Below are 13,387 nucleotides of genomic sequence, written 5' to 3' on the forward strand. Positions count from 1 at the left end.
GTTGATCTAATGAATTCAATTTCTATTTCAAAAAAATAAATAAATAAACTAAGTGAGGCAAAGAGCTTCCTTGAACCCTAGGATTTATTTTTAAATAAAAAATAAAATAAAATTTTAAACAAATCTATAAGAAGAGGGGGACAAAACCAAACCTCCCAATCAGTAGCGGATTCATGATTCAAAACCGGGGTGGGCTAGAATTTTTTTTTAGCTGAAGTAATGAGTGAATTTAGAACAACGCCATTTATGTTAATGTGATTTTTTTTTTTGTAACTTGGTTCAGTTATATGTAAATAGTGTAAAAAGAATGTGGTAAATTTGTTGTCAATGTCATAAATTTGGTTCAATTAAATTGCAATTTTGATTCAATTAGATGTAAGATGAATATATGATAAACATCACAGTACCATAGTGATTACACGCATTTTTATGCGTGTAATTATATCTAAAACACTATAAATAAATTAATCATCATATTTATTAGTATGTAATTAATCCAATTTGTATTTATTTTGTAGAAAATAAACCTTGGTCAACACCATTAAGGGAGCGGAATCCAGTTGTCTCTGATAGTATACGCAGAAGTGCATTGAGAAGAGAGAAGAGAGAAGAAAGAAAAGAAAAGAAAGAAGAAGTAGAGAAATGGGCTATGCCTTTTGTTGAGGAAATTTTTACGAAGGCGGAGGTTGATATTATTGCTGGTATCCCGCTTAGTATTCGTGAACAGAGGGATAGATGGGTGTGGCATTATGATAAGAAGGGGATTTATAGTGTCAGAAGTGGTTACCATACTCTCAGACTCATGGAGGATTTTACTAATCGTGCATCGTCATCTGGAAGCTCCGTGAGGGCGTGTGATCTGCACTGGAAAGGATTATGGAAGGCCCGTGTTCCCCCAAAAGTCCGGGTCTTTATGTGGAGGTTGCACAAGGGTATCTTGCCCACTCGAAAGGCGTTGGCTCGTAGGTGTAATATCACGGATACTAGCTGTCCTTTCTGTGGGTTGCATGATGAAGATGACCTGCATGTGTTGACAGAGTGCAAAAGGGTAGAGGAGTTTTGGTTATGTGGTCCACTCAACCTAAAGGTACGCAACATTCAATGCATGACCATTTCTGCATGGATCTTGCATGCATGTGATTCTCTTCCTAAAGACAAATGGGATTTGTTTTATATGTTGTTATGGGCCCTATGGCATGAACGAAATGGTGTTGTATGGAAGGGCAATTCTTTTTGTCCTCTTAATGCTGCAGGCTGGGCTAGCAAACTTCTTGATGATTATCACAAGGCGCACCCAGTGTCTAGAAAGAATAAGTCCAGGACGCAAGTGAAATGGGAGCTGCCCCCGAGGGGTAGACTTAAACTGAACACGGACGGGGCTTTTCATGGAGCAACTGGTTATGGTGGGATCGGGGCCGTTATTAGAAATGAAGATGGTGAGTGTTTAGCTGCAATTGCACGGCCTTTTTCCCGGGTTAGATCAGCTTTCCAAATGGAGGTGGAGGCTATGAGAGCTGGTCTTCTTTTACTTATTCACCAAGGCATGGATAGTGTTGATATTGAGACCGACTGTGCTGCGGTGATTACGGCTCTTCATAGAAATACGGAAGATCTCTCTGAGGTAGGTTGTATAGTGGAGGATTGTAAGGCCTATTTGAGCTCACTTTCCTCCTTTACTCTACGATCTATTTATCGTGAAGCAAATGGTGTGGCCCATAGATTGGCGCATCTTGCTAGTGTTGAGTGGTTAGATGATTATTGGTTAGAGGAGACTCCTGTGATGATCCGGGATGTACCCTACGAGGATTCATGTATTAGTACTCGAGGTTCAGGTTATATGTCCCCCTCGCAGTATAATTATCTTTTAATTAATAATAATAATAATAACGGGCGTGGGGCTGAGCCTCCCAGTTAGGCTGGGTTCCAAACCCCTTTTCAAAAAAAAAAAAAGAAGTAGAGAGAAAGAAAGAAAATAAAATAAAATAAAATTCTGAATTGTGATGACGTCAGCAATGATGGCATCATCAGCCTTCATCCTTTTCCTCCCCCACGTGCTGCTTCTCTTTTCCTTTTTTTTCATTTGTTTTCTTTATCTTTTTTCCTCTCTTCCTCTCAATTTTGGACACATGTCCTTATCTCTCTTCTTTTCTCTCAGGAGTCAGGACCACACACTCTCATATATCTCATCCCTTCCGATTATCCCATTCTCTCATATATCAGACCAGACCCTATTCCCTATTTTTTTTTTCTCACCAGCCGAAACACACACCACCTCCACTTCATTTCTATTCTCCCATTTTCTCTCACTTCCCAATATCATTCTCCACCATTTTTCAAGAAAAATCAAGGGGCTTTTACCGCTCACACCATCAATCGCTCATCAACACAAAGAGATTTTACTTTTGGTAAAGAGTAGGAGCTTAATATCAAGTTGGGTTCATGTTTGCCTATAGCAAATTGTGAGTTTAATTTGTGTTCCCTCTATCCTCTATCATTTCTCTTAATTTCTTATGTATTTGATAATGGATTGTGAGTAGTTCAATTTTGAGAGCTAGGGTTGTGAAGCCCTAACTCATCTTGTGTAAATATTGATGTTTTACTTTTAATAAATACAATTTCCATTGTGTATGCTTTAAATCCTAATTTATTGGTCCTTAAAAGCATGTTTCTAGGCTTTGTCACCCTTTGAAATTATGTTGTGGGAAATTGTGATGAATAGATTGATAAATTGACAATTTATTAGTCTTGTGGCATCTAGGATTTAATTGTGGTGACCATTAGCTAGCTTAATTGTAGCTAAGCTTACTTGGGTCTCTATTATCTTGCTCTCTAGGCCTCCAATTTTGGATATTGCGGCCTTAACCGGCGTAATGCCCAAATTAGAGAGTTGATTGTGGCCTTAACCGGCATAGTAAATACACCGAAATGATAATTGGGTTAGTAGCCTTAACCGATGCTAGATACGGGACTCGACACATATAGGAAATGCATGCATTTATGAAATTGGCATCAATGTTTACAAGATAGTTAGTGTGAATCACCCGACACTACCATGTTCCCATTAATTTGAAAATCCAAATTTAATTTCTTGTTTGATAATTAGTTGTTTACTTTTATTTTAGTTTGCATTTAATTTAGTTAATTCTCAATTCAAAACTCTCAAACAAAATTCTACCTTCCATTGTGCATAACTCATTTGGGCTACAAGTTAGTGGCTTTGATTAGGCTTAGTGTGAGCTAAGCCGAGCATTGCCGAGGCTTAGTGCCTTGTGAATATTATTTTACTTTATTTTATTTTTATTTTTCATTGTATGCTTTTCAGTGATTTTAGTGCCAATTACATCGGTTAGGTCCAACGCCTAATCCCCGAGGTACGATAATCAAGGTTTTAATACTTCCATTACTTGACAACGATTCGTACGCTTGCGAGAGTATATGAATCAAGTCACATAGACAACCACATTAAACATATATTTATTAGGATAGCAAAGATAAAAACCCAACCTAAACCAATATCAAATATATTACCGAAAAGAGGCCCCTATTATGTGATGTTCAAGTAAATCCAGAATATGTATCTGACCCAAACTCTAGGTTACTTACTCTAGTTGTAATAGGGTTTGTATTAGAGATAATTTCTTAGTAGATATCCAATCAATGTACGATTATATTTCCATGTACAACTCTATCTCTATGCTTGTAATCCTCTATATAAAGAGGCCCCTATTATCAATGAAAGCACGACTCAATTCTCTCCAAATTTTAGTTTTCCTAAAACACATTATCAGCACAAAGCCCTAACCCTGAAACCCTAATTTCGTAGCACTCAAATCCGAGCAACCACCACCGCACAACTTGAAGCCCCCGAACCCAGGAGCCCAGAACCGGCAACAGAGTTACCTGAACCGACTGAAAAAGTACCGAACCGGCCCCTAGAAGAGAAAAAAGATTCCTGCCCGGTTCGCCACCTTCCAGACCGCCTCCTACAGTCAAATTCTGTCAACATCGGTGTTTTGACTCCAGGATCCAGGAACCGGAATCATAACTCCCGGAATCGGCCATAATTTCACTGGACCGGCCAGCTCAGTACCTATACGTCGAACCGGCCAGCTCAGATTTGCTGCACCGGCCCAGTTCACTGTCCTTCACACTTTCAGCCCAACCCAGTGTGAGTAGCAGCCTCACCTAGCCCTTGCGAGCTCCTCTGTCCACCTCGGTTCGCCTGCGCACCTCCGGCACCGACGCAACAACAGTTTCCGGCCAAAAACAGAAAACCGGAAGGAAGAAGAAGACACGAAGAAGAAAGAAAAAAAAAGAGGCACGCGGCCCAGAAAGAAAAGAAAAGGAAAAGAAAAAAGATAAGAAGGTGGACGCAGGCCTAGAAGAGAATAAAAGAAAAAAAGGTTGGATGCGGCCCAGAAGAAAAGAAAAGGAAAAGAAAAAAGAGAAGAAGGTGGACGCGGGCCCAAAAGAGAAGAAAAAAAAAAAGGTTGGACGCGGCCCAGAAGAAAAGAAAAAAGAAAAAAGGGCAAGCCCAGAGAGAAAGAAAGAGGAGCAAGCCCACATTGCAAAAGAGACAGAAAAAAAAGGGGAAGCAGCCCACTGCCAAACAATTCCGGCGACCACCTCCAGCGACGATTTCCGGTCACCTCCGGCAACGATTTCCGGCCACCTCTGGCGACCAAATTCCGATGACTTTTCCGGCAATTTTCTTCACTTTTCAAGGTATGTTTTAAAGGTTTTATTAGTTCCAATTTTTGAAGTTTTTTATTGTTTTTTCTCTTCTTTTTCTCAGGGACTTGCAACCCCCTTCTTCTACTCCTCTTTCTTCTTCATAGGGGAGACCAAAAGCCGAACTATGAGATTTCGTGCTCACTCCATGCTTGGAGCTTGTAGAGTCCTCCAAACTTAAAGTTTGTTGAGATGTTATAATCGACCACAAACACATCACTATTTCAATCTAATCCAATACTTCTTGGAATCGGATTTCTTGGAAGCGACTACACTCATAAATTCCTAATTTCTTGGGAGCGATTACGCTCAGAAATTTTATATGTTTTCATGGTAGCCTTTTTTTTCTCTCCGAAACTAACCGTTTTTCTTGTTCTCTTTCAGGATGAGTAACCTAAACAAACTGGACTTCGCACCATTAGGAACAATTGGTTCTGGATATCACAAGTGGGTTCGTGATGTCCGCCAACATCTCAAGGCCGATGGAATCCTGGATACAATTCTCGAGCCTAGCCAGGACGTGCTAACTGTTGAGCAAGCTCAAGCTTTGGAAGCAAATAGAGCAGCCTTAGAGGCAAATAAGGTGAAAGCCATCATTCTAATGACTCGTCATATGGATGATTCGCTCCAGTACGAGTATATGAATGAAGCATACCCCAGAAGGCCGTGGGTCTCACTTGAAGAAGGATTTGGCAACGTCCTTGACTCCCTGCTTCCTGAACTAGAAGTGAGATGGCATAGCCTCCGCTTCTGTGATTTCAAGTCAGTTATTGACTACAACTCGGAAGCACTTCGCATTAAATCCTTAATGGAATTATGTGAAAAAGATATCACAGATGCGATGTTGATTGAGAGAACTCTCTCTACCTTTCCTGTCTCTACTTTGATGGTTGCAAAGAACTATCGAATCGATGTTACTGCAGGACGGATCACAAGGTTTCATGAGCTCATTGGAGCTATGAATGTCGCTGAAAAGTATGACAACATCCTTGTGAAGAACTATAATTCGAGACCCGTGGGAACAGAATATATTCCGGAGTCCAATTATAGTCGCGCCCCTAAGGGAGGGCACCAACAGCGAAACCCTAAATGTAGGGACAATTCTGGACGTTGTGGTCCATATTCTAGCTCTAATGAGGAAGGTAACTGCCAAAATAGGCGAACACATAACCGAACGTGGAAAAAGAGAGGGAGGCAACGCCTTTGGTCATGTTGGTGGCACCACCAACACTAAGAGCCATCCAAATGACACTTTCAAAGCGCCTCAATCAATGGAGTCTGAGCACAGAGATGAATGTTCCCGATGTGGAGTATCCGATCATTGGGCACACATTTGTAGAGCTCGTGAAGAAATTGTCACCGCCTACAAAGCATATTGTGAAACAAAAGAAGCTCACTATGTGGAACAAGAAGATCAAGAAGATGATCTAGAGTGAAGGGTTGAAGACTTCAAATTTGGCTGGGATCAATAGATCGCCAATTCTGTTTAAGTCTTTATTTTTCCAAGACATGTAATAGGCAATTGCCATGTATTTTGTAGTAAATGCCGTTGGTTTGGTTTTTCTTCACATAGGCTCATCCAAAATGAGTGTGATGTCCAGGAAGGTTTTGAGATAAGTAGTACTTAAGCGAGCTTTGCTCCACCGACATCTCTCTACTCACCTGATCATATTTATTTTTGAGTTACCAAAAGAAGTCAAATGACTACCTTTGTTCTGCATTAGCTAGCATTTGGATTAGATTCTCTTAATAATTAAGAGACAATGATGTACACTGTTGGTTTATGAATAAAATTTCGAGTTCTTTTCATTATGACTCTACTCTGAGCATATCACTTGTGACTACGATGGCTGGGCCATCAGGATTAGTTCAAGGACATGGAATATCCCAAATTCCGCTTGCCAAATGACACCTTGATTATTGTCACATAAACTCTCTATGCTCCTAGGGCGAATCAAACCCTATGAAGCCATTCGAGCCAACAGATTCCATGCGGAAATGCATGTAGAGAACGAAAAATGAGTTCCTTTTTTAATACCTCTAATGATTGCGAACAAATGCACATCTTAGAGAAGTTTATGTGTTTGTCTAGTGGACTCTATGTCACTATTCGAGCTATTAAACCCAAAAAAGTTATGAGAGAAGATCTCTTGGATTTAGACACATATTGGCTTTGTCACGACAGGATAAGTCATCCTAGTCATGATGATCTATCTACTAAAGACTTCACACGGACATCCATTCTTTCGAGCGAAACGAAGCATGAATCAAATGTTGATTCCTGGACTAAGAGTGACCACCGCTGCTGCCTCTAGCGCCGCCACCGTCCACCACCAGCCTAGGGCTGGCACAGTCCCTATCCATGACGCCATGAATGTCAATTTCCGTGGCCATGGTGCCATGGATGCCACTTCCCATGGTTCTATTGCCATGATGGGTGATGTAGTCACTAATTTTGCTTCGAATAGCGCTTCAGACGCTCAGGCCCAACCAAAATTCTCATTGGTTGCTTCTAAGGCCTCTCACTCATTTTACAAAGCCTGTTCCTTAGGGAAATTAGGATTGAGACCGTCCCATGAAAAGGATATGAAAATACTCATTATGTTCTTACATAGAGTCCGTGGGGATTCTGTGGACTGGTTCAACCAACTTAAGGACGTTTAAATATCTCATGATGTTGGTTGACATGCAAACACACTGGTCACGTGTTGTGCCATTGCCCACCTGTAATGTTGCTTATGCTACACTCCTAGCACATATCATATGACACCGGGCTCACTCCCCGGATCATCCTGTTCAGTCAATTGGATTTGACAATGCTAGAGAGTTTACATCGAAGACTTTCGATGGTTATTGCATTAGGACTGATGTTGGACATCATATACCCATGTACATACCTAAATGGTCTCGCAGAAACGACTACGATGGTAGCTCGGATATTGGTAATGTGCACTAATCTCCCTATATCCACTTGGGGTGATGCAATATCGAATGCAGCTATGCTAATTCGTCTACGACCCACAGCCACTCAATCTATCTTTGCGTTATAGCTAGTGACTGGGTACCAGTGTTTCATACTTACGCATATTTGAGAGAGCCGTTTATGTGCCTCTTGCGCCGCCACAGCACCCTAAGATGGGTCCTCACTGAGGAATGGGCAACTACGTTGGATTTGAGACTCCAACAATCGTCCGACACTTATGCCCTTGCTAGGCGATCTCCTTACCGCTAGATTTGCGGATTGTCACATTGATGAGACAGTCTTCTCGTCGTTAGGAGAGAGATAAGAACACGTATGTTCAGCAAGAACGACAGGAGTTGTCGTGGTCTATCCCCACTATGTCTCATCTCGATCCCCTCTAAAGTGACTAGATCACACATATCTGCTGCAAATATACCTGCAAGGATGGACGTCCCTACGAGAGGACGTAGCACCACCCTACATAGAGGTAGGCATGGCGCCGACGTCGTAGAGAGTGGCACTCTGGCGTTACAAGCCATAGCCCCAGCTAGGATGCATGGGAGGCCCGTAGGTTCGAAAGATACTTTGGTGAATTCAATCATTTGATCATCGACACTCAGAATTCGTCTCATGAGAATCTTCTAGATTAAGGTTATCATTCGGGGACACCTCAACGTCAGAACCTATTCCTGAGAATATAGAGCTCTATGAAAATTACACTAGTATACATGAGACGTAGGATAGAAACTCCATCATTATCGATGATGTATTCGCGCTTTTCATTGCGCATGAGTTTGTTGAATCCGATGAAATCGAACCACGCTCCGTTGATGAATGAATTCCAACGTAGAGAAATTTGGCCTAAATGGAAAGATGCGATCTAGGTTAAGTTGGATTCTCTAACGAAGAGGAAGATTTTCGAGCCAATGAATCCAACACCTCCTAACATAAAACTTGTTGACTAATGGGGCTTCATTAAAAAGCGTGATGAGAAAAAAAGATGGTAATCTCACCTTATGGCGCAAGGCTTCTCACAAAACGCCCTGGAATCGACTACGATGAGACAAATTCTCTCGTAATGGATGTCTTTGCACTCCACTACCTTGCCAGTTTGGTAGTTTCTAAATAATTAACTAAACATGCAGCTTACAAATGTGGTCACTACGTATCTTTATGGGGATCTAGATACGGAATATACATGAAAGTTCATGGTGAACTTCATTTTCCCAAGTCAAGTGGCTCTAGACCAGGGAGCACGTTTGCAATGAGGTTGAAACGCTTACTAAAGTGACTACTTGATTGGGAAAGGATATGCCTGCGCATTTTCATAATAAAATTCAGATTCTACCGCAGTTCATGTTGGTGATATGATCTTCATCAGAAGTTTAAGTTAAGTGAAAATGCTGAACACTTGAAATCCGGTGAGATGAAGGATCTTGGGAGAACACGACTATGTCTCGGTTTGGAACTTGAGCATCGTGTTGAAAGTTGCTAAGGCGTTTGACAAGGTCAAGCCTTCAAGCAACCCCATGATTGTTCGTAGTCTTGATCCTGAAAATGATCCTCTTCGTCTAAAGGATGATGACGAAGACGTGCAAGAGGCAAAACTGCCCTACTTAAGTACAATAGGCGTATTATTGTACTTAGCTCAATGCACAAGACCAAACATCTCATCTGCCGTGAACTTGTTAGCTAGGTATAGCTCTGCGCCAACGCGACTCCATTAGATTGGTGTAAAAGATATCTTTCGATACTTGAGATGTACGATTGATATGGGCTTTTTCTATCCCTATAGAGAGATGATGGATTCAGACCCATCACACACCAGGAATGCCGCCAACACTGGCCTACATCCTTCATCCCCATCCCAAAACAACATTAGTGTTTTGGAAGGTTTTGCTGATACTGGGTATCTCTCTGACCCACACAAAGGTCATTCCCAAACTGGTTATATCTTCACCATGGGTAAGACCGCGATATCTTGGAGGTCTACAGAACAGACATTTGTCGCTATATCCTTGAACCATGCAGAGATTATTGCTCTTCACGAAGTGGTTCGTGAATATACATGGATTGGATCCATAATTACGCATATTCGAAGTAATTGTGGTTTGAAGTCTACTACATATGAGCGTACGAGCATTTATGAGGATAATACTGCTTGTTTGGAAAAAATGAAGTAAGGCTACATCAAAAGCGACAATACCAAGCATAATCAGCAACAACAGACTCTCCTCAAGGTCAAAGTGAACTAGGTTCGATCTGAGGACAATATGGCAGACTTGTTCACTAAGTCATTGCCCAATTTCACTTTCGAGAAACATGTTGGTAGCATCGTTTACGGAAGTTATCCGAACTCCCATGACCGTAGTCATCAGGGGGAGATGCAGACATTAAGCGGAGATGTCTACATGTATGGTCTCGAAACGTGAAGGTGTATTGTACTATTTTCCCCCTTCGACCGAGGTTATTTTTTGTCCCACTGGATTTTGATTACTCGGCATTAGGCAAGGTTTTTAATGAGGCAACGAGAGGAGCATCAAATTTGAGAGACACAAAGGGGAGTGTTCAAGTAAATCCAGAATATGTGTCTGGCCCAAACTCTAGATTACTTGCTCTAGTTGTAATAGGGTTTGTATTAGAGATAATCTCGGAGAATCTTAGTAGATATCCAATCAATGTACGATTATGTTTCCATGTACAACTCTATCTCTATGCTTGTAATCCTCTATATAAAGAGGCTCCTATTATCAATGAAAACACGACTCAATTCTCTCCCAATTTCAGTTTTCCTAAAACATGTGGAATATTCATTTTTATTGAATAAAAAGAATTGAGTGATTGAGAGAATAACTAAATCAAAACTAATGCTAAACAGATTACCAAAAAAGAAATAAATTTTCTTTTTATCGACTAAAGCAATAAATGAGGTTGAAAATATTATTATAGTCTAAGTAGAGTTATTGGAAGAAATTAGGAAAAAGTAAAAGAAAAAAAAGGAAGAAAATAGATACAGCCTTGTGGCTTGGTGTTCGACTAGCCAATTGAGTGACAACGAGAAAGAAAAGCAAGAAGTAAAAGAAAAACGAAAGAGTAAACTACCGAGATTCGAACTTGGGTTTGATGGATGGAAGGTGAGAAATAGCCATAACTATACATTACATATTATATATACAAATTTGGAAATTTGGGTAGGGCTTGAGTCCAACCAGCCCTGTGAGTAGATCTGCCCCTGCTCCTAATCCAAAACAAAACCATACAAACACCAACTATCGCAAATGAAATTTTGACAGACCTAATTGGTCACTAATATCACAATGAGGATGATGAAAAAAGGAATGAGCAAAATCCCATTAAACCATAACTCGTCAAAGCATTGACTACTGCCCATTGCCATTTGGTCTAGTGGTATCAATGTTTATTATGTAAGTGAAAGGTTTTGAGTTTGACTCATGAGATCACCACTTGTTGTACATTTTTATTTGTAACATTATCAATTGTTTATTGACGTTTCTACTAAAGAAACAAACATTGACTACCTGATTATTTTCCAAGTATGTGAGGAACAAAATTGTTAATTGTATGTGAGAAATACAATGTAAACAATTGTCCCACTCAATTTGTAGCTTTCAAGGGATCAAATGAGGAGAACGAAGAAAATCAAAAACAATAGTGGAGTCTACTTCTAACTATATTGTTTCCACTCTTTAACCTAAACAAGTTCTTTTTTTGGTCTGATCTAAACAAATTCAATGGCCTTAATATAAGCCATATTAACATCCACTACAATTGATCGAGCAAGGAATGTCAAGATTAGTAGTCTAGGCAGTAGGCAACAATGCCATAACCCTACCTTGCAACTTGCAAGCACCATCCGAGTTTTATATTGGATCCACCCCATTGGAGGAATGCCAAATAACAGCGTGGTTTACATTGTACTCCAAAACTGTAATATAATTTACAGTGTTATATATGCATACAGCCAGTGGCAGTGCGACCAGTGGCTTGAATCTGACAGGAAACCAATGGGCAAATGACTGGAACATGAAACCCAAAGCCTTCATGTTTAACTTTGTTTCTAGCTTGCCATATGAACCAAAATACTTTTGTAAAGCATAGTTTCTAGCTGACAATATCTATCAAATACAAATTTAGGTGATCTAATTTGTATATAGTTTCATGTCGAAGTAGCTAGTTATTACGTACTGATCGTTTTCATTCACTTCTAAATCTGACTTTGGCATTATATTTGGCAGAGAAGGCATGCCATGGTTCCACGATTAAGATTAATTTGGCCAGGACGACAACAAGTATTAGAAATAAGTAGGCCACAACCTCATTCATCCTAAGAGACTAAGGAGAGGACATCTGATGTAACATCTATTGTTGATCCTACTTCTTGTTCACCCAACTCGATCATTAATTATCCGATTAATGTTTTGTAAAATCCCTGCCACACTTAATTTGTGAAACAATTTATTTGAGATTTATCTAATTCAAAGAAGTTATGTAGACATTCGTTTACGAGAGCACAAATCACAATTTGCTCAAGTGGATTGTGAAAAGTCATGAGGTGGATTCGCCTTCTTTGGTGTTTTATTGTGTTGATTAGTTTTTGTTCTTGCAATTTGAACAGGATTTATTACCTTAGGATCGATGCAAATTTGTGGTTTGTTGGAGTTTAGTTCAGTATAGTAAGCTTCTATATCTCACTTCATAGTGTTAATTTCCACTAAATTTAGATATTGTAATTTTTTTTCGAGAATATTTGGATATTGAAATTGAAGGCCCAATGCAAGTACAACTCAAAACAGTGTATTTTCTGGGGATCATACATTTGCAGAATGAAATCGACATATCTCATGAATGCCTTGGCCCACTATTGCTAGATTCTTCATTGACAAAAGCAAAATGAGCGAATGCATGCATGCAAAAGGTGATTATCAGAATCTAGATTAAACAGAAAAGTCAAAAAAGGCATCATGGACATTTCTTGCATAACAGACGGTTCAAACTTACACTCACTTCTTTTTGCTCTTCATATCTTCACAATCATCAAGCAGTTCCTCCAGCAGCCTATCATCCAAGTACTCCAGCTCCAGAACTTGATTCCCAGCTTGCATTGAAGACGAAGACGACGACGACGAAACGGCCGACGATGACGAAGACGAAGAACCACCAACAGCAGTCCCCGAAGGATACTCGTTAGGAAAATTCAAAATGGCCAAACCACCCCTCATGGCGTAAGCAGCTCTGTCATAAGCTCTGGCTGCTTCTTCCGCAGTGTTGAAAGTCCCGAGCCAAACACGCGCCCCATGCCTATTGGAGTCGCGAATCTCCGCCGCAAACTTCCCCCATGGCCGCCTCCTCACGCCCCGGTATCGAACCTCTCCGGCGTCCTTGGTCTCTCCCATCTGGACCTTCCCTCTTCTGTTGTCCTCGTCCATTGTATTTGTTTTCAGCTACAACTTGCATGGCGTAAACTGGTGTTGGGGGTCAATAGCATTTATACGGGTTCAAAAGGGCTAGTCCAGTAGTCTCAGTGTTTCAAATTTAGGGGGGATCCCACATATTGTACACGTGTGTCGTAAAATATGGCGGACAAACTGTTGGCACGTGTTGTAGAGAAGGTTCCATAATGACCATAAGTTATTTTTATTTTTGGTCTGATAATGACCGTTAGTTAGAATTGAC

The 13,387-nt window shown here is 40.5% G+C and overlaps 1 protein-coding gene across 1 annotated transcript; it reads right to left on the bottom strand.

Annotated features, from left to right (window-relative positions):
- Positions 1–12,491: 12,491 nt before the first annotated feature.
- Positions 12,492–13,179, bottom strand: LOC133712730 (ethylene-responsive transcription factor ERF096-like). Its single transcript, XM_062138829.1, has one exon. The coding sequence runs from the start codon at positions 13,138–13,140 to the stop codon at positions 12,715–12,717; it is 426 nt and encodes a 141-aa protein (XP_061994813.1). The 5' UTR covers positions 13,141–13,179; the 3' UTR covers positions 12,492–12,714.
- Positions 13,180–13,387: the final 208 nt, after the last annotated feature.

This window comes from Rosa rugosa, chromosome 5, assembly GCF_958449725.1.
Source record: "Rosa rugosa chromosome 5, drRosRugo1.1, whole genome shotgun sequence".
Taxonomy (NCBI): Eukaryota; Viridiplantae; Streptophyta; class Magnoliopsida; order Rosales; family Rosaceae; genus Rosa; species Rosa rugosa.